Genomic DNA, 22,454 nt, shown 5'->3' on the forward strand with positions numbered 1-22,454 from the left:
TATAATTCTTCCTTTCTCGCGCAGTTTATATACGAACAAACTAGCCCTATAAACCTTAATGCTGTCTGCATCTCTCCGTCTCCTGGTATAGTTCAATTCCGATGACAATCTCTCCACGTGCACTGCGAGAAAGTAGATGCGTAGCGATGTTCATATACTCCGGAGATGCTTCGAATAAATACGGCATGTGTTCTTTGTAGCCAATTCTAAAAGGTGTCAAGTATCAAGAATGACCAGAGGGTAAGTAGGTGGGGAGGAGGGGAGGAATCCCCTTGTTTTTTTTTAACAGGGCTTTCATCACCGATAATCCGACCCAGACACTAACCAGTGGTCTATGCAACTGGGCTGATGACCTGGACCGACTTCTATCACAACCAATCTTGTGCACCTGTTTCTTCACAGAACCCGCGAACTATTAAATGAACTCACAGAACCTATAAACTACAAAATGATCACTACTTGTTCAGGTAATTTCTGACCTCACAAGCCTTTCTGGGAACGCATAACCTTGAACCATAAGGTCTCCTCCATTATTCCCTCCCACCACGTGCCTCTTGAGAGCATTCATGCCTCCTTAGACAATAAAGCCATTCTCTCCCTCTCTCCTCGTCCATTAAACTTTTCTCTGGTTGAGTGGCGGGGTTTGCAACGCCGTCTTTGTGTTCCTTCTTAAAATGTATTTTAAGTGATTTTTTTACCGAAGTTGTCTTTGTGGTGTTCTGTCTTTTTTTGCACACGGTGTTTTGTTTGCTCGTTTGTTTTCTCTTTTACTCGATTCGTTCGCAATCGATTTGTTGTACAATACCAATACGATGCCGACGATGATGATGATTATAGTTTGCATACCCGCGCCGCTGGATATCGCCCGCAAGAAGGACTTACGAAGGAACACAGTGAATAGGGTGAATGCTGTAGAGAACTGACGCTAGGCGCTTTCTGAGAAGTGATTTAAACCTACACGCCGGCAGGTGTCTTAGCGTTGCTTGTGTTATTTCATTGACACAAAGAAAATTCAACCGCGCTTCACGCACTTCGGCCCTACGGTAGTGTGCCTGCTCAGTGGGCCATTTCAATGCGCGTTGGTCTGTATACAGAACAGAAAATTCTGTTGGTAGTCATTTACACGCACCACCACTACCAAGCAAAAATGTTTTCCCGAGTTACAACCTCGGATAAAAATTCAAACGGCTTGCAATCCATATGTTCGTCCCCGTTCGTACACAGATAACAGCAGTCCTTTCTCGTTAAGGCAGACGTAGAAATAACTCGACATGTGGCTTCTGCTGGCTATAGACCAGACTGCGTCACACGCAGAAACACTGTGAAGAGCGGGACCGAAAAAGCAGCTTGTCGCCGGCATCGTGAAACTGAGTGCGCGGTCACAACAGCTGCTGGAGAAACGAGCAACCGGCAACGTGTTGTGCGCATTCTTTTGAAACGATTTTGAACGGGCCAGCTGGGCTGCACACGCGAAGAGCGCAGGGCGCAGCTTACACTCCAGGGCCGGAGGCCAATTTTTCTTCTTTGCTCCCTGGTACAAGGCTGGTTTTATCGACAGGCCTCATTTCACGGCTGGAGGGCTTTCTCCCACGGTGAGCTATGGTATAATTGGCTCTTTGCACGCGCCGAAAATCAAGCACCGCAATCCAAATGTCATCCGCTTCCTGCTTGTTGTTAATTCCAAAGAAATGCACATATATGTCGACTTTACATCTTTTCATTGCATGCGAAACCATTTATTTCCCTTCGTGTAATCTGTATCGCACTCGGGTCCGATGGAGGCGAAAAACGATAACGCGCGTGTGCCGAGATTTCGGCGCAGGTTAAAGTTCCCCAGGTGGTCGAAATTAATCCGTGGCCCTCCACTACGTTGCGCCTGATAGCCGAGGGGGAGATTCGGCGCGTAAAACTTCAAAAATTTCCATTTCAGGCATTGTATTCGGAACTCGCGCACATTTGTCACAGCGCAGGAGGTTGTTTTATGGGGACCCTGCAACACTTCAACTTTTTTTAGCAATCTTAAACAAGTCTAAAATTAAAACAGGAATACCGCAGCAGCGTAACAAGAATTCCTGTCGTACAACAAAAAAACTTTGTTGTGGCAACGGAAGCACTGTTGTTACGACGAAGTCATCTGTGGTTACGACACACATTTATGTCGTAACGACAAAGTCAGTTTTCTCAACGACAAACATTCCTTTTGTCAAAACAGATCTGCCTGTCGCTACGACAGCCATCATGCTGCTGTGACAGCCAGCTGCGAGAATCCCGACTCGAGAATACCACAAGACGACAAAAATACGACAAACTACAGGAATTTTTCTTGTCATTTTCGACGAGTGCAGAACGTAGCCTGCCAACACATCAGTACTTAGATTAGGGGGCCTTAAAGTACCTCAGCCAAAAATTACTGCTCTATGCCCATCAGATAACTTATAAACTTGCGCAAGGTATTTTTCTCTCTTTCCTCGTCTTGGAATTCTTCGACCGCTGGAATTACGTCATTGCAGCGGCGCAGGTGCTATTTGCCGGCTTTGCTTCAGTTGCAGCAATGAACGCATTCGATAGCCACTTTAAAAATAAATCCACAAAAGCAAAGGAGAAACGGAAGGCATATCTGTTCGGACGAGCAAATGACGCAGTGCCGCTCCGTGCTGGCGGTAACTATAGCTTTCGCAGTGCTTCCAGACGCGAAAGAAAGAATGAAAGCGCTATATCCGAAGTGTTGCATATTCCCTTTAAAATATTAAGTAATCCGTGAGGGGTCAGTAGCAGGTGGCAATTGAAATGTATTATCACAGTACGTTCCTTACACGTGTAGCCCCTATAACGCTTTTGCGTGTGACTATCGCATGGCGACCGCGAGGCCGTGAGGGCATCATGCGCTCGAATGAAGCTGGGGTGCTACAATGGTCCCAGGGCATCATTTCGAACTCGTAGCGGCTGGCAAGGCTGTCGTGTATACCGATAAGAAGGAGATGCGCGTCCTTTGTGGCTGTACTTTGGTATTGATAGTCGACACGAAACTGGCACGCGCTATCTTTTTTCTGCACTATCATGGCTGCAGAGGACCATGGACTGTAAGAGCGTTCGGTTATGCTCTTTGCCAGCGTTTTACCACCTGCTTATAAAGAGTGAGTGAAATACTTTATTAAGGACGAGAGGCCATGAGGCCCTGTGGGGAAGTGAGGATGGCGGAGGGGGAGCAGAAAGGGAGAGGTCACAATTCATCACAATTCACACAGTGTACACACTTCTAGTTGTAAGGTCCTATTCACAAGATGCACATTTCACTCTGTCAGTGGCACCAAAATGCACAGTTTGATGATGGTCTTTCTTGGGATATCTAACCGCGAAAATTTTGGTCTGTATGCTTGTCTGTCTGTCTATAACTCGAATAGACTTGCTGGCCAAGAGGTCCCAGCAGCTCTTCCACAAGAACTACTATATATATAGTAGACTCTCGTTAATACGAAGTGCACGGGGAAGGCAGAAAACTTCGAATTGAATGAACTTCCAATTAGCCACAAAGAACACAAGTGGACGTTTTATTAGATCGAAAGCTCAGTGTTTATAAACAAATGAATACTTCCCATCTGCTTCTGCCTGCCGAATATTGCTGCAGAAAGCACATTCTGCTGGCTACAGATATATCCGAGTGCTTCTTCTGTATTGTTATCTGCAGCAGAAAGGCTCGTGATTTCAGCAGGCGCCGCGCCTGTGCAGTAAAGCTTGTTGTAAGGCCCGTCGGTTGTAGCAAGCATGGTACAAACGGGTCTCAGCCGTTCCCGCAATTTACGCCATCACCCCAAAGCGCCCTTGCCAATGAAGGCAAGTTGCGCGCTCTCGTGAGAGCTCGGGAAAAATTAATCGAGACAATACCAATTGCATTAACCATTGGAGGAGCGAAAGAGGAGGAAGCGCGTTAGGGCCAAATATGCGGACAATACGCGAAGATTTTCTTTTCCGGCGGGCTGAAAGTGGGGATGCGGATTATATCCGGTGGTGGGTTATACGCGCGAAAATACGGTATTTTTAATTTTTACGAAAGATTTATACATAACTCTTTGTGCACAGGTATTAATGCATCTGAAGTAAATTTTTCTTTTTAAAAAGAAATCCTAAAGCCTGCAGTAAAGATGGTTGTGGTTCGTTTCCCCGAAGCCCGGTGTCGATCAGGAACCCAATCGCCCGGGCTCCGGTTGATTTGGCAGGAGGGTGGCAGGGCGATGGTGTTGTAGTTATTGGAGACGGCGGTCGAATTGACGAACTCGAGGCGTTGAGGTTGATTAAGTGAAACGAAAGTTTATATACAGCTATTTACAGTAGGATAACTGGGTACATGAGTAGTAAAAAGAAAAAGTTCAAACTTCAGCTAGACGCTAGCTCCGAGTGCGCACAAATCACTCGAGCTCCTCAACTTCGTCTCTTCTATTCTCGGAGCGTACACAAACCGCTCGAGAAACGACGGCCGAGACCCTGTCTCGCCGCAACATCCGTCTAGTTGCCCGGTACGGCGCTGCACCCTAAACTTCCGACGCGATCCTAACGTTTATCCTAGGGGGCTCACAAATCCCAACCTAGCTTCAACGGTCGAGACTCCTTGTCCCGCCGGGAACTGCCCAGCTCGGCGCTCAGACAAGAACGATTTACAACGGCCAAGTTCGGCCTTATAAAACCTCGAGGTCACCCTCTCTCGGAAACGTCCCTGTAGCGTTCGTACACGCGTAAGGGAGTGCCCAAATTCACGTAGACAGCTGTCAATCAGCACCCCACGGAATATTCAATGAGGCGCCGCCATCTTCGGGTCAACGGCACGCTCGCAGACGAGCAGGTGCGTGCGACCCCGCGGGGTGAGAGCGAGAGGCGGCGACAGTGCACTGTGCCGGCCGGGGCGGCGTTAACAATGGTGTCTTGCGCGGCGCGCGCTTCGACGCCTGTGATCCCGCCACCTCCGCGCGTCACGCGGACGGTTTCCGGAATCCGGCGGCGCCATCTGCTTTCTCAATGGGGGATTATCCCTGTGGTATGCGGTGGGCCAGACAATCCGTCTCCCGTGCGCGCCGTGGCGAATTGGAGACGGCTGCAGCGTAGAGTCTACAGTGCTCGGCCACCAAACAGAGTAGCGGGTTCTCACGCGCAGCCCGGGCGCCTGGCCGCTAATCTCATAAGTGGACCTTACACCTGCTGTGGTTACAAACGCTCTGGGCGCGTCGCGCGAAATTCGGAACATTTAAATCTCCAAGCAGAAGCTAGTACATCTATCGCCAGATCTTTTTTCTGTCGATAACGTTGCTACTTTCCGAAGGTGAAGTTGGTGCAGCTAGAACGTTTTGAATGCAGCCAGCCAGCCACACACAGACAAACTCGGAATAGCTTTATTAGGCTTTAACCGTTTTTTGGGAAAAATTTGTTATAAAAGGCGTAAAACTTGTGTTTCCCTCGGCGAATGTATACGTACACGTGATAAAAGCGAGGCACCCGTTCATGGGCGCAAATTATGCTAACAGAAAGATTCTTCGGGTCATAGCCTCCTGTACAGGAGGATATGGTCGGGTGAACGCGGTGACGACAAAGCAACTCCCAACCGTTGCTATAGGCAACGAAACTGCAGATGGACACGGCCGAAATTTGGACCAGTGAAAGGAAATGACGCGTGGAGTCAGAACTACAGCGTGAATAAGATCGCGGAAACTATTTTCGAGGCAGAAACTATGGATCGCTGTTAGATGCGCAGAGTAAATGGGCACTGAAATGATTTGCAAACATTGTGGGATTACTAGCGCAAATTGAAGTCTGAAGTCCGTAGGCCATGTTTCCACCACTTTTGGTGCGTTCGCGCGGCTTTATATAGTAGAAACAATCAATTAGAGAATGCTGTCCTCCCCTCTGAATCCTACTTGCCGATTTACTATTTACTCTAGCAGGCTTGGCTTGATTGCGTGGCTCGCCTACTCTCCGACAGAGTGAGTCGGCCACAGTCGCCCGGCCGCCGGCGGGTCGTCGCAATTCGTTCGCAAAGTTATAGCTAAGCCATGGCAAGGTTTGTGCCCGGAAGGATGTTGCTTTAGTTTGTTAGTTTGTAGACCGTATCAAGCTTAGTAAAGTCTATGAAGTCAAAGTAGCTCCACCGAAGCGCACACGCGACGCGTCGCTGGCTTCGCTTCCCTGGAGCTGTAAGCTCTTATGCCTTGGCATCTGGTACGCTAGTAGGAAATCTAGGGCGGGGGAAGAATCAGCAGAGTTAATATGAGGTATAAGGAATTAAAATAAACTGAGTCTTTTATTTTAAATCGTAAAACCAAGTAACGGGAAACACATTTTGCGCAGGCAGAACTGGCACAGCAGTCAATAGCACGCCCACACATTCGCGATCAGTTTTCCTGCCTAAGGGACGCGATGGCTAGTCATAAGATATTCATGGAGGTTTTGGTGACGTTTACTGCGCAAGCGTTATTCAAGAGATACTCGTCTAAGCTGCTGGGAATACTGAAACTAAAACAATGAACAGCCTTACCATACATACTTCATATTTCCTTTCCAGACATCCAAGGGCTACTATGACCAAAATTATTTTAGACCTCATTGGTACCCTTATGTTTTACAGCGGCGTGTATCATTGCCATCTTACTAGCCGGAATCGTTCTCAATATTTTGTTCGCCGAATTTTGAGAACCCGTATCGCCTTGTACATTAAGCGCCATGATTAGAAACTAGTTCTTGTATATATATTTCTCTATATCTAAAGGGACACTGAAGGGATTTGTAAACATTGTGGGATTACTTGCGCAAATTGTGGTCTGGAGTCCCTAGGCCATGTTTTGACCACTCTTAGCGCGTTTACGCTACTCCATTCACCAGAAAAATCAATTCGAAAAGGCTGCGTCCTCTCTGCGTCCTTCTAGCCGATTTCCTATGACGTTTCGTATGACGCTTACTCGAGTCAGGCCTGGCTTGACTGCGCTACTGCGCGGCTCGCCGACCCTCCGACACAGTCAGTTCGCCGGCCCCCTTGGGTCATCACAATTTTAAGGGTTAGAGTTTTAAAGGCTAATTTTCATGCGGCACGTGGCAGTCACACCACGCCCTACGCGCCATGAGCCGGAAAGCTGGACCTGACCATGTAAACAACCTATTTACACCCTGCGGCAAAATAAGCCGGGGCACGTGAGCGAGTGGCGAAATGCATCGCCGCGCCATCTGACGTTGCACTTCTGGTGTCGAGACACCGATGTGCGCGTGCGCGTCCAACCCCTGTATGCTATCCTGCCTTTTCTTTTGCTTCAAGCGGCTTAGCTGATAGCAGTGAGCGCTTGGCGCTAGTGGTCACTTTTAAATGCAGAACATTTCAGTAACTCACGATGTCACCCGCGTTAGCGTCCGTAGTCCGCATCGCTCGTAGTCCGCATCGCTCCCCCTACACTATATAAAGAAATAATACTTACCGGCGCCAGGTTTCGATCCCACGACTCTGCGGGCGGAACGCAAGGTGCACGTCGCTAACCACTGCGCCACAAAGCCGACACAGAGTAGAAGGTTACGAACGCGCCTTATATCCTTGACTCATTCAACCGTCGGCCGCAGGTGCGCCCTCTCCCCTGCGTCCTCCTCGCCTTCTCTGCGCTCGCAACACCCTCTCTCGCCGTGTTCGGTTCGCGCGCAAGAACAGGTGGGGGCGCTCGTATCGCGCTCTCTCGCCGCGGTCGGTTCGCGCTTAAACCACATATGTCGTTCGTGCGCTCTCCGGTCGCTAACATCTGTGGCGTGATCGTGACGTCAACATCACGCGTTCGTGTGGTGGCGCGATTTCGGCGCTATAACACTCTCTCGCGAGGGGCATTGGATTGGATTCGATTGGATTGGCTTGGATTGGCTTGGCTTGAATTGGTTTGGATTTGGATTGGATTAAAGTGGATTGTGTTGGATTGTGTTGCGTCATAGCCGCTCCACGTTGCGTCATAGCCGCGGCAGGGGGTTCACGGCACGTTTCACGTTTCACCATCGACTTCATCGACAATGTCTACGCTGGAAGACAACAATTACAACAACAACAACAACCAATACGTAATCCATACGACTTGCAGGCGCGCACCCCGCGGAAATGCTCTGCATTTGATCGTGCCCCTCGCGAGGGGGATGTTTGCATACGACTGGCGACGACTGGATGGGAAACTTTTTTTCACCGCACTAACATCAACTTTCTCGCATGAGGAAGTTGTTTTCCGCGATCAGATTGATTTCGAAGAGCAGCGATGGTCTGGGCCGGTTCGAGCCACTTGCAGTTCCGTACGGGCAGGCGCACCGGCGTGTTCGCAGGCACGGCCGACGTGTGCGCCGATCGTTTCCGAGCGCTGAAAACGCTTCATGATTGCCTGGTTTATCCATTTATTTGGCGGAAGACACACGGAATTCACAAATTTCGCACTGCTTTTGTCGTAATTGATCGGGTGGATCGGGAAACGAGCCGCTGCTGACGGGCAGTCGCGCTGCTTGCGAGAGCAACGCAAAGAACGCCAGCGCCTCTTGGGGGCAGCGTTGGGGCGCCCGCTATTAAGGAACTAGTTCATGGTGACTTACTCAGCTCCATATCCCAGCCGCGAAATACGTTTTTTGCAACTGAGAAAATCAAGAAATATTGAAAAACTGAAATTCCGCGCTGCAGTGACGTGTTATGTGCAGGAGTGATGTAACATGGGGCACAACTGAAACTCAGAAGAGTTGAGGCTTGAGCCGGTTGGTACTTAACTGTGAAGGTAAGGGGCAACGCAGAAAACGGAACGAAGCGGAGACGAGACAAACACAAGCGCTTGTGTTTGTCTCGTATCCGCTTAGTCCAGTTTGTTGCGCTTCCCCTTACCCTCAAACCACTGGAACTTAGTTATCAGCTTAGTTATCAGCGTGTACGTCAGTATTGTAGTTATCAACGTAGTTATCAGAGTGTTATAACAACACGTTAGCATTCGTGTGATACGATCAAAGGGGACTAGAGGCCCGACTACAATCCCCCGGTCTTCATTTTTATGCTTAACCCATCTCGCTGGCACACGATTCGGCGGCGGGCGGCGAGTGTGAACCGTGCTTTTCTCTATCTGCCTGCCTCTGACAAAGGACGCATTGTAAAGAAATTTTAATATACTAATTTTAATTGCGATAGCATTTGTTTGACTGTCTGAAAGCGAAAATTTCGGTCTGTGTCTGTGCCAATCAATTCAACGTGCATTGCATACTATTCGTTATTTTTGTTCATTTTTGTCAAACCCACAACTTGGACGACCTCTGCTTGCGGTTTACCCCGTCTATACCTTGTGGTACCGGGGGCTCTTGCACCCGGCCGCGGTTCCCCAGGAAGGCACTGCGCCCCCTGAAACCACACCTTTACTGGGAGTCCTGTTCTGCCAAAGTCCGCTCCTCAGCCGATCCGGCTGCGCACACCTAGTCTAGCCCAGTCCGCCATGTTCTAGCCTCGCTCATATCGCGCCACATCTTCATCCTCACCTGGCACATGTCCATCTCGTGGGATTGTCCCCCGCCACTATTGCCGAGTTACCACAACCTGTTTTCGTACGTGTGCAAGGTGACCTACCATCCCACTTTATTCGAATAAACTATTCCTCGCCTCAATTCTTTCCCGTTTTTGTGTGCTAATTTTTTAGTTACAAACCAAGTGCATGTTTTAGGCATAAAATAGAACTACGCGACTGTATCTATGAGGGACAAGTTTGTTACCGAGACGACAAGATATGTTATCTGTTGGATCAGGGCAGAGCGACCAAGCCCTCACCGTTTGTCGCCGAAGTGTGTGCTATCGAGTCATGTTAGAAAAAAATTCCCCCGCATTTCCCCGAGGGGGAGAATGTGAAAGTGCGAATGCACGGTTGTCGGCCCGCTTGCGGCGCTTGCGCTCGGCCCCCGCAGCCCACCGCCTCGCCGCCTTCTCTTCCATCTCTTCCATCGGGTTTGTAGTATCAAGTGTACACCACGCAGTTATCAAGCCGCTATAACGCCGCTGAGTCGCCAACGCACGCCGCTGACGACGTAGTTTGAATGCGTTAAAGATATAAGGCGCGTCACTAACACTAATATCACCGTCGCGTCCGTGGCTTGGTCGGTAGAGCGTCGCGCTGCGGCCGCAAAGTCCTCGGATCGAAACCTGGCGCCGGATACTGTTTCTTTTTCAAATATAGAGGAGCACTGCGGACGCCGCCGCCGACGGCGGTGGATGGTTTGGGGTCGCTTATAAAGTGCATTCGCACTTAAAAGCCTCGCGTGCAACCGTCGTCCTCGTTAGACGGAGGGATGCAAGATTTTTAAAGGTACGTCGGCGTAATCGGTCGCAATCGGACCTCTTCGATTTTCAATCCCTGACTAGGCGCAAGCCACTTTAGCGAGCTCATTCAGACGCTTTAAGGCGCGTGGATAAGCTCGAACGACAAGGAATGCTCAAGATCGAACGATAAGCATGGCAAAATTTCCGGCCACGATCGACGTGAAATGTGTACAGTCCCGTCCAGACGGACTGAAAACCAGCTGATCAGACGCCGATTGCTCTAGTGGGATTTCGTGTAGAAGTTAAGCCTCCACTCGCGGTCATTGTAGTCGCGGGTTAAAATCTTCCCAAGTTTCTTTTTTTGTGTGTGACCATGGGTAGCGGTTTGCAATAGCACTTGGTCCACCGCCGCCGCCGCCGCCGCCGGCGGTGGATGGTTTGGGGTCGCTTATAAAGTGCATTCGCACTTAAAAGAAAGTGAACCCTATCGCCAAACGCTGAATGTGACCAGCTTTGCCGCCTGAGGTGAAGGAAAAGACAGGATAACGAGCGTGGTTGGACGCGCACGCGCATGGATATCTACACGCCTGAAGTGTAACGTCAGATGGCGCGGCGATGCATTTTGCCACGCGCTCCCGTGCCACAGCTTATTTTGCCGCCGGGTGCAGCGTTTGGCTAGGACTATGTGTACGCTATCCTCAGCGATTTTCACAGCGACGATGAACTCGTTGGGTTGTCATTTCCGTTGTCATTTTCTTCGGAAAAGAGTCGGACGTATCTCACCAGAAACATAAAGAAAATCTACGGGACAACGAACATTGCCTTGCTTCCAAAATGTGACTTATTTCGTCTGTATGAGAAAAGAAAGAACACTTCATGAATCGTTTCGTTTTATTCAGTGATGTTAAAAAGCAGCTGTGTTACTAAATTATCGAGGTGCAGGACCATTTTTTAGATCGGCCAGCGGAAATCCGGGGAAGGGGTCTCTGATCACAGGGTTAAATGAAAGATAGGGGGAACGCCATATACTTGCTGTAGGACATGAACATGACATGGCCTGCCCGAACCCAACATTGAGCTAGGATGTATTACACCATGATTAACCCGCCGCGGTGGCTCAGTCGCTAAGGCGTTGCGCTGCTGAGCACGAGGTCGTGGGTTCGATTCCCGGCCGCGGCGGTCGATTTTCTGATGGAGGCGAAAAGCAAAAACGCCCGTGTGTACGAGATTTCGGCGCACGTTAAAGATCCCCAGGTGGTCAAAATTAATCCGGAGCCCTCCACTACGGCGCGCCTCATCGCCTGCGTTGCGTCGGCGCGTTAAACCCTACAATCAATCAATCAATACACCATGATTAGGGCACTATATCCTTATCCTAAAGGGTTACCCTTACAATTCTTCTTCCCATAGCTTTGTTGGGCCGATCGGCTTAAGTTTTATCTCAAGGTGCTAAGGAAAACCACAAGTTCCTGCAGAATGCGTCATCATTAGAAGTGGACTTTGGTTGTACACCCCTTCTTTTAAGGCGGAATCCTTAGGTGCCCCGTTCGGCGAGAAGCCGGCGCTATGAATTTGTAAATAGCGGGAGTTCTATTTCGTGACGGCGCTTAATATCATGCTAGAATGTTCTCATCGAATGTTACAACCGTTAGACATAAACATCGCGTGCTTTTTGATTATTTAGACCATACTGACGTCAACGATTTACCATGAAACCTCTATCTTCCAGGTACCATGATAAGAAAATTTATGCTGCTTCCCATGACAGCTGCCGTACTGTGTGCCGTCACCGCGCAGCAAAACATCAACGATGCAGTCTGCGTGTTCCAAGCCGGCAGCGTGAGCGGCTATGTCAGATTTCACCAGGTCTGTACGCACTGAAGGGCAGCCACGTAATAACATTAGTGGTAATGAACCGCAATGAGTCAGGTCTGTAACTGGGACGGGACGGAGGCGAATTTTAGTGAAGTTGTCGCTGCCATTCCTCGCCAGACGCGGGATTTCGGTAGTGTGAAAGTTTATACATTTGATTATGTTGTTTTTTGCTTGTTTCAAACCTTTTTAGGCGAGAGGCTCACTCGTGAATAATATGTAATGACATCCGTAAAGGTGTTCTGCCGTCTGAGTACGAGCTCTTTGCCGTACAGGATAGACAAATGGGGGGTGGGGGAAGGGGTGGGGTTGTGCCACCTTTCACCCTTGAAGCGCAATAAATGGACAATTCCACAAATATTATTGAACGAGAATGTTTATAGAACAAGTAGTCATCGTACTAAGAATGAAAATTAGTATAAATGTGCGTGTTGCGCTGTGCTTTATATGATCACAAAAAGCAGGCCGAACAGAGATATTTACAGCGTTGATAACAGCACGTTATCCCGGGTAGCGCCTCAATATTCACTGGGTGATGTTCACGGTTTGTTGCGTCACGCTTCAGAGCTGTCGGTTTGAACCAACCTCCTTGGTTTGAACACACTTAGGAAAATAACCTATGCTTAGGCTATGAGGCATTGATAAAAAGTGCACTGACTATTAATGTATTCCCTAATGCGAAATTTGTGCGCAGCGCGGACTGCAGTCTTCTGGGCCACCGCGCATATCTGCTAAGTCTCAGGAAGTCACCGCGTGATCAGCGAACGCACGGCGGCGTGCGCTACTGTGCTGTTATCTCGCAGCGCGTCGCCGCCGACGGCGAGAGTGTTGTTGCAATTCGTATTTCAACCTCCCGCGCAAATGTCACGTGGTTCGAATGAGTCACGCACGGAGGAGTAGCGTCTGGCGGGGGAGGCAGGGAGAGAGATGGCGCAATAGCAGCAAGGCTTGTTGTTGGGCTAGTTGGTATCGGTACATGGTTGGAAAAGCGCTTATTTTGTAACACAACGGACAAACGTAGAGCGGAAAAAACAGGACAAACGTCCTGTGGTGATCCAGTACATTCATGGATTGTCTCATCGGTTAAAAAAAGTTGCCGCGAGACACGAGGTTCCGGTGGTTTTTTCCGCTCCGCAGAAACTTTCGAAGTTGTGCAATGTGGTCGATAAAAAGATAGGTACCCAGAGCAGAGGAATTAATGGTGAGCGCAGCTGTGGTGTAGCGCACATGCGCAAGTTTGTTGACTGTTGCATGGGTGTTGTCTACAAAATCCCGCTTTCGTGAACGAGGGCATATATAGGGCAAACACGGCGTTGCCTTAATGAGCGGCTCAAAGAGCACCGCGCGCTATGTGAGCAGAAGACCATTTCGGGTAATCTCGCGTTGCACTGCTTCGACTGTAAAAGCGTTTCGACAGTCAAATGCGCTCCGGCATTCAATGATACCGAGGTATTGTTCAAATCAAATGATAAAATAACCAGAGAAATGTGGGAGGCATTTTGCATGACATCGGGAATAGAAGGAGAGTGCGTGAGCTCCCTTTCCATTACCTTGCTAGAGAAAGAAAAGGAGTATCTCTGGTATAAATAAACAAAGAAATTTGACGCATGCGCACAGTGTTGGCATAAGTGGTGGATCATCTATGTATTTCCGTCTTCTTTGTTGAATAAACTTCAGTTGTTAGTAGCGCCTCATTCGTTCTGTCTGGTTTTCTTCGCTCTACGTTTGTCCGTTGTGTTACAAAATAAGCGCTTTTCCAACCATATCAACCATATCAACCACATATCAACCAGCATATCAACAGCATATCAACCACATACGGCAAAACCACCAGAGTGCACCAGATATCATAGCGTTACAGGAGGTCCCAGCTAAACTCTCGGGATACACGGGTTACCACTACGTTCCTACAGATGCCGGTGCACCCTCGCCAAGAGGGGTCACTACCCTCGTGCATCGAAATATTCCAGCAAAGCAAATATAGCTTGAATGTCAGGGGCCGGAATATGTTTTTCTTGAAATCCTGCCCGCTACCGCCAAGAAGAAGCAAAAGTTGTACGTCCTCAATGTATACAGCGCCCCAAGACTAAACCGTAATGTCGGGTACTTACTCCAGATGGCTCACCAGGTGTCCCATGGTCATTCTTTGGTTATCGTTGGGGATTTTAATGCGCCCCACCCAGCTTGGGGATACCCCCGACCCACAAAAAAGGGTCAGCAGGTATTTGATACCCTGAAACAGCTTAATCTCAGCGTCTTAACGGATCCGGCGCACCCAACCAGACAGGGCAACAGCGTCCAGCGCAATACCACGCCGGATCTGAGTATTGTAAAGAACGTGAACAGCGCACAATGGAGAAACACGCTTATCGACCTAGGCAGCGATCATTATATCGTGGAAACACTCCTCGTAGCCGGGCCGACGAAATCAGTGGGGCGCAAGCACACAGTAATTGACTGGGACCTCTTCCGGAAAATCCGACAAACGCAAGACTGCCCTAATATCGAAGATGTCGAGGAGTGGGTGAAAATCGTACATGAGCACATCGACTTGGCCTCTAAAATCGTTCCTGAAGAAGCAAATCTCGAGCAAGTAGACTCGCGACTGGTTCATATGTGGGAGGCGAAGGAAAGCATACAGAACCGCCTTCACAGAAACAGACACAACCGCCCCCTGCGGCGAAGGTTGGCTCGTCTAAACAAGGATATAGAAAAGCATGCCGCCTATTTAAGCAATCAGCACTGGAATGCCGTGTGTGATCTCATGGAGAGACAAATAAGCACACCACGCACGTGGCACACGATCCGAAGACTTCTAAATCCCGAAGGAAAGCGCATCGTTCAACGCAACGATATGCTAACCTTGCTGCATTCCGAAAAATCTGATTCGCAAACACTGCTGGAAAAACTACAGCACCTGTACATACCCCAAAGTTCAGAAGAACCGCCACGACCCTACACGGGAGAACCAAACACAGCGCTGGACAGTCCCATAAGTAGAGCTGAGGTGTATGCGGCCATCACCAAACTAAACACACAATCCGCGCCCGGGCCCGATGGCATCACTAATAAGGTCATCGCAAACCTCGATGACTCATCCATAGCCGCGCTCACCGACTACATGAATAGGGTGTGGGATAGAGGTAAGCTCCCTTGTGTATGGAAACATGCCTTGGTCACCCTCATCCCGAAGACGGCCAATGAGCTGAAATTGGAAAATCTCAGGCCCATCTCACTAACATCATGCCTTGGTAAGCTACTGGAGCATGTAGTTCTCAGTCGACTGCACCAGCACATGGAAGAACGACAGTTATTTCCTCACACCATGGTAGGATTTAGGCCCGGCTTATCTACTCAGGATGTGATGCTGCAGCTGCAACATGAGATAATTGACAACCCTGAAGCATCCCCCCTCGACGCGCGGGTAATCATGGGGTTGGATCTTACGAAGGCTTTTGATTGCGTGAGCCATGCGGCCATACTTAATAATCTCAACGACCTCAACGTTGGTGTTAAGACATACCTACATTGCGGACTTCCTTTCGCAACGAACCACTCAACTCAACATCCACGGTCTCAAATCGGAATCCATAAGCCTGGGCAGCAGGGGGACACCCCAAGGCTCCATGCTTTCCCCCTTGCTTTTCAATGTGGCCATGCTTGGGCTGCCTCCTTTGCTCGACCAGATCCCCAACATTCGCCATAGCTTGTACGCCGATGACATTACGGTTTGGACAGTAGGTGGTAGTGATGCGGAGATAAAGGAACGCCTGCAAGCAGCCGCTGATGTTGTACATACATACGTACACGATAGAGGTTTGGCCTGTTCCCCGCAGAAATCAGAGATCCTTCTGTACAACCCCACAAGGCCAGGCAGGCGACCATCATCTGCTCCAGACATTCAAGTATTCCTCCAAGGGAACGCCATCCCCAAAACTGACTGCATTCGCATTCTGGGCCTGCGGATCCACGAGAAAGGCACCAACACAGCAACCATTCAAGCATTGCACAATGCAGCTGCCCAGATTAGCAGATTAATAACAAGGATCGCAAACAAACAGCATGGCCTCAAGGAGCCCAACCTCCTCCGCCTTGTACAGACCGTTATAATCAGTAGAATTACGTACGTCGCCCCATATCTCAAGCTCAGGAAAGCAGAAATAGAAAAAATTAATCGAATTATTCGAAAAGCCACCAAGGCAGCAGTCGGCATCCCTATCAGCGCCGCCACAGACCGGCTGCTAGAGATGGGCATTCATAACACCTTGGACGAGCTCATTGAAGCCCAACGTACGGCCCAATACAATCGTTTAGCAGCTACCATCACCGGGAGAACCATCCTAGAATCCTTGCGCATTCCTTACGCCCATCAACACGGACACAAGACCACCTTACATCGGGAAATCCGGGAGCACATCAGTGTGGCACCGATCCCCCGCAACATGCATCCATCACACCACCAGGAGCGCCGACAAGCAAGGGCCATGACACTGCACAAGCAGTACCACTCTAACCCAGAGGTCTGCTACGTCGACACGGCAAGCTACCCTGGCCGAAGCGCGGTAGCGGCAGTGGTGGTTGACCACCAAGGTAATGCGGTATCCTCGTACTCAGTCAACACGTCCCGCACAGATACGGGAGAAGAAGTGGCCATCGCCCTCGCCATCACGGGTACACGGGCCAGCGTAATCATATCTGATTCCAAAACCGCCCTGCGCAATTACGCAAGAGGGAGAGTTTCTACGGAAGCGGCGCATATACTACGGACCCGCTCTGAGAACACATCAAGACAAGCCCGTCTGGTTTGGACACCAGCGCACTCGTCCCTCCCGGGGAACGAGATGGCACACGAGGCAGCCCGAGGATTCTGCAACCAGGCTGACTCCGAGTCCGAAGAGGTGCCGTCTGACACGTGGGGGAGGGATCGGCTCTGGACATATCAGGAAATTACCCAGCACTATAGGCTGAGTCGCCTGAAACTTCCGGCAGCTCACAGATCCCTCACAAGAGGACAATCAGTAGCGTGGCGTAGGCTGCAGACATTCACTTTCCCCCACCCCGCCCTATGCCATCGACAGTACCCAGAAAGGTACCAGGGCACATGCAAATGGTGTGGACTGCCAGCTGCTTCACTGACCCACATGGTTTGGGCCTGCCATCTCAAACCCCAGTCCGCCAACCCCGGATTCCTCATCAGTAATTCCGAGCAGTGGGAGGCCGCGCTGCTCAGCTGCATTCCCGAAGTACAAGCTGCGGTCATCCAGCTGGCGGAAGACGCCGCCAGGGTCCATGGGCTCCTGGCCGCCGTCTGACGAAGCGCCCACCCGGAACCTCCCTCTCGGGTGGTTACGCTCAGCAAAGATTACAAATAAAGTTTTCTCTCTCTCTCTCTCTCTCTCTCTCTCTCTAACCATGTGCCATAGCAGCGTGTGCCACCCTCCCCCTCACACCTTCGCCAGCCGCTCGTCTCGTGCGGGCTCAGCTTACTGTCCTCCCCCTTCATCCTTTTGCCACACTTTCCTCCACCGTTTTTTTTTCTGTCTTCGCTCGTTCGGTTACAACGCCGGCGCCATCACCATCGCTGCCGCGAAACCACAGAAGCGGCTGCCAAAGTGTTTGCGCACTAAAAGCTCAGCCTGTAGGCCACTGTTCAACTTTTAAAAGGCACAGAACGTAACTAGAGACGCACTTTCTCGTTCTGTAGATTCACTATATGCAGGAACATTATCGTAACGGTCGCATAACGGCAGAAAACCGTCTGGACGGCGCTCACAAATCGCTTCATTTGAACACTTCGGCTGATTCTTTGAAAAATTTCCGCGCTGCGTCAATAGCACCCCAGCCCTGGCCGCGCTTACATTTCGATGTTTGCCTGCAAAGTGAAGAAGCTTGAGTAGAAACAAAGCCGCAGTGCGTATTGTTTTTGCAGGAACTCGGGGCTGACGTGGCGGTAGAAGGGAACATAACCGGCCTATCCCAAGGGAAGCACGGTTTCCATGTGCACCAGAACGGCGATTTGACCGACGGTTTGTGGATCTCTCTCTGTCACAAAGCGCTATGCCACCAGGCGCATTCGCGAAACATGGACGGAAAGGAGGCAAGGAAACAGAAAATCATTCAGTTATGAACGTTATTTGTGTAAACATGCAGTTCATATGAGGAAAAAAAAACTTGCGCTCCTTTGCTAAGACCAATAGTAATGGCAACAGCAGTGTGTCGAACCGAAAAAAATACCGGTTCGGTTACGATTCTGGTTCAGGCGAAATCATTTGGTTCCGGTTCAGTTCCGGTTCGACAAAATCACGTACCGAACCCGTTCGCGAACCGGTTCGATGAGTTGAATTATCACTGAAATAAGAAAAAAAAACATTTAGTAGTTTAAAACGACAGTCAAACCAAAACACAAACAAAAATTCAAAATGCAGCTGTTCCCCAAGGGCAGTAGCGCAATTGCAAAACAAACTTTAAACAATTACGAGATATTAGAAAAACAGATGAAGTTGCGACGATTTACCACCTACGTTCTCGCCCAGACGTTATGTTGTCCTAGCGACTATTCATAAAGCCACCGCCAAGAGACATGACGGTGGTATATATTTTCTGCCCTTTCCTTTTTTGTTGAAATCGCAATCGTCGCTATGGAATCGCCCATCACGCTAATCTTGAAGCCCTAAATGTAGGCCTGCGTACTGGCGCGTTCAAATACCAGCGCTCAATACCAATGGCGCACATTTTTTTATATTTGTAACAAAACAGAAAAATCCTTCATTACTAAACAGCGCAACAAAAACACGGACTATAGCTGAGGTACACAGGACGAGCGCTGTCCTGTGTACCTCGTCCTGAGGTACACAGGACGAGGCCTCGTCCTGTGTACCTCAGCTATAGTCCGTGTTTTTGTTGCGCTGTTTAGTAATGATGGATAACCAACTCGCCCAATACTGCACTTTGCAGAAAAATCCTGCAACAGGCACATAAATACTACCAATGAATTAGATTATTTGGTCGCCTTGAATAATTTGTTAGCTGTTACCTTATCGAATGTGTTAGCCACACTTTTGTTAAAAGTAATCTTTAGTTAACGCTCAGTCACTGCATTATTGCTCTGACCACTGCAATTACTTTTGCGATAGCTATACCGGACGTGTGCATTACAGTCAGTATGCTATCGTGCCGCCTTACCCCCGGCCATCGTTCCGTGTGCTACATTGCGGAATCTTATCGCAGATTATGCTGTTACAAAATGAAAGGGAAATTTGACGCGCGGAGCATGAGATGGGACTTTTTTGGGTAGACGCTCATTAATTTGCCCACAGCAGTACGAACGAGTAGCAGTAGAAGTAATGTGGAGAGTTGGGCAGTCAGTACAAGTGCACGTTCGAAAAAAAGCAGATCTGAAAGAGACAAAACTGCAGAACAGGCAGAAAAGATGATCGCTGGGCGAATGGGACAGTGTGAAGTACCGGCCTGCCTTTCTGCACGTGTCATCTGCTTTATTACTGTTTCTACTTCCAAGATGAGGTCGAGGGCTGCAGTTTCTTGCCAAGGGATTAAGTGCGCATCGTAACAGTTTTCCCTGACATATCTGTTGTTATTTGTATCGGTAAAAAATGGAACTTGTCCACTGTACTGTCCTCAGAAACTGACCACGGAACTCACTTCCTTCGCATTGATGACACGTTTGGTTGTGAAAGGCAAGGCAAAGAAAAGTATAGAGAAATATCCCCATTTTGGAGCTTTTTTTTACTTATTCGGGTTTACTCACTTTTTGTGCAATATTTTAAAACAACGTGATTCGCCTTTTCCTTTTTTGTTGTTTTCCCTTAAACACATTAAAAAAACTGCCGCATTTGATGCCCCGTGCTATATCTCTGCTCCGAGGCGCAGCTTATGTTGCAGGCCGGCAGACTTATTTTAACCAGCTGGTGATATTAAACGTGGATCATGCTGAGCACGAGGTCGCGGTTTCGATTCCCGGCCGCGGCGGCCGCTTTTCTGATGGAGCCGAAAAGCAAAAACGCCCGTGTGTACGAGATTTCGACGCACGTTAAAGGAGGCATGAAGAGAAAACAAACGTTTGCTTTATTCAAAAGATTAGGTGTTTCATAGTACCCGAAGCACTTTCCCGGAAGCAAATGATGCTTTATTCACTGAGAAATAAGGCAATTTTAGCCAAAATTTTAAAATCTCCCGAAAAATTCCACATTTCATGACGTGAACAATGGCGTCATACGAGCCGGTCCACGAAACAGATACATAGTATGTCGACTCCATGTAGCACCCGCACGCGGGAGTCAGACAGGAACCGGAACTCGTGCCGAAACCGAGACGGCGGCAATTTTAAAAATACTAGCAAAACCTAGTGCACCCGCAGCGCTAGTCATGGAATCGCCTGATCCGGAGAACAAAACTCTCGCCGAGGAGCTCGGGCTTGCATTTAACAACCCCACACCACTTGAACACTCAATGCTTCTAAGTGCACGAGCGGCAGGAGTTGTGGGATGCGCGGATGGACCGGAAAGCGACCATTCCGCGATAGCCCCAACAGACGAACGCCTAGCCGTCGGCACCGCTGCCTCGTCAGCCCCGTCGCGACGGGCGAATACGGACTGGTACGTATGTGCCGTATTTTTATTACGGTTAATAATATTTCAAATCCAGTAGCAGTATCGCTTATACCAGTTGGCCGGTGTCGTGTATGGAAATCCGTTCGCGCGAGCTCTCTGCTCCGACCATAAAGATACGAGCGTCAATGCACGGTGTGTACGGTATTTTTTTTCCAAGCTCATAGCGCTTTGACGGCGATTTGACGAAGTCGGCGACGAGCGACGGCATGTCCCAGGAGTGAGCTAACGTAAGGGTCCCTGCCGTATTCACTTCGTCGGAAATGAAGCGAGCACACTCGTACTTCCTTTAGCTGACTTTCTCCTCTGTTTGCAAAGTTCATAAAACGTAGCGTAGCCACTTGCTTCGCCGAAGTTCGTCGTTGGGCAGCACATGAAAGGAGATCTCTTCACCGGCGGGGATGTCGCACTCCCTGGACGATTTGCCCGTACTACTACATGGGCATTTCAAAACGCAGCAACGAAATTTCATTGTAAAGAACTGGAACAAACTGACTTTTTAGTGATTGTAAACTGGAAACGAGCTCGTAAAGACAGCAGCAAGCCCACACCATTCCGAAACTTCTGCGACGACTGGCAATATCTCGTCGCTGCTTGCTGTTCCTTACTCCCCTCGTTTCTATTTTTACTTTTGCTGGTTGGCGATATCACGGCCAACTTCCTATCAAGGGATTGATATACCAAGTAACGTCGCGGCTGTACATGCTGAAACGGTTCGTAGGCCCCGAAGAGCCTAAAACCCGAAAATTCGTCTGTGCGACGGCGAGATGTCGAGCTCGGCCGGCGGTAGTTTCGTATGCATTGGCGTACACGTTTGCGTGTTTGTTCGGAACTTCAACCGTTTACTCCACCGTTCTTAGTGTCATAAAAGGAATGTGCAGTATGTTTAACGGGCATATAGCTAACTATGAAAACTGGTAAGCCCTGCCTAACTTGCGTTTGCTTTTGCCGGCCTCCGCCAATCGCAGAGCGTTCTAGTGTGACATCATTGGTTCTGTTGTGGGAAATGAGCTGGTGGGTCGCATGGTCATTCCCTTTTTTCCTAATTATGTAGCTTATTTGAGCGAAGTTTGTGTTAACAGTGGTGTCAGTATGGTTCTAACGAGGTAATCTTTCGAACGAACCAAACTTGTGTTTTCTGTTCATGGCTCCTTTAAGGATCCCCAGGTGGTCAAAATTAATCCGGAGCCCTCCACTACGGCGCGCCTCATCGCCTGCGTTGCGTTGGCGCGTTAAACCCTACAATCAATCAATAAACGTGGATCAAAACCTTGATCCACGGACGTTCTCGATTTCCATGTATTTCAGAAAAATGGTCGTGGGGAAGGGAGATCGAGGCCACTTGTGGTCAGCAGCAAACGGCTCAGCCACTGAGCAGCGCCTGTGGTCACACTTATCAAGTATTAACAATTTGCAGGTGTCGGACTTTTTAAACAAATTATGAAATGCAAAAAGTTTGCACACATCGGGTGTGGGCTTTCGCGTTTGCGCAGTGGAGCACTCATGCAGCCTGATTTCTCCAATAAAGTCGCAGCTAGGGAAGGGCAAAGTCGCTGTATATCTCTTGCAAGCTGCCGAGAATGACATTTCGTTTGGTCAGCTTGCACTGCGCTCGCGCTTCCAGCAGCAACAGACCATTGCTACATTGGTGCTCATTCATTTCCCTGTTGTTACATAGAGCGTGATAGTGC

The 22,454-nt window shown here is 49.3% G+C and overlaps 1 protein-coding gene across 1 annotated transcript in view; it reads left to right on the plus strand.

The window, feature by feature from the left end:
- Nucleotides 1-1,462: 1,462 nt before the first annotated feature.
- Nucleotides 1,463-22,454, plus strand: part of LOC144142612 (superoxide dismutase [Cu-Zn]-like) — a 56,414-nt gene continuing 35,422 nt past the window's right edge. The window contains exons 1-3 of the mRNA XM_077674250.1: nucleotides 1,463-1,592; nucleotides 11,997-12,133; nucleotides 18,069-18,165. Coding sequence (XP_077530376.1) covers nucleotides 12,002-12,133; nucleotides 18,069-18,165 — 229 coding nt within the window. The 5' untranslated portion in view covers nucleotides 1,463-1,592; nucleotides 11,997-12,001. The remainder of the gene's footprint in view (nucleotides 1,593-11,996; nucleotides 12,134-18,068; nucleotides 18,166-22,454) is intronic.

The sequence above is a fragment of the Haemaphysalis longicornis genome, unplaced genomic scaffold (assembly GCF_048455015.1).
Source record: "Haemaphysalis longicornis isolate Haplotype H1 unplaced genomic scaffold, Haemaphysalis longicornis Haplotype H1 scaffold_1, whole genome shotgun sequence".
Classification (NCBI taxonomy): Eukaryota; Metazoa; Arthropoda; class Arachnida; order Ixodida; family Ixodidae; genus Haemaphysalis; species Haemaphysalis longicornis.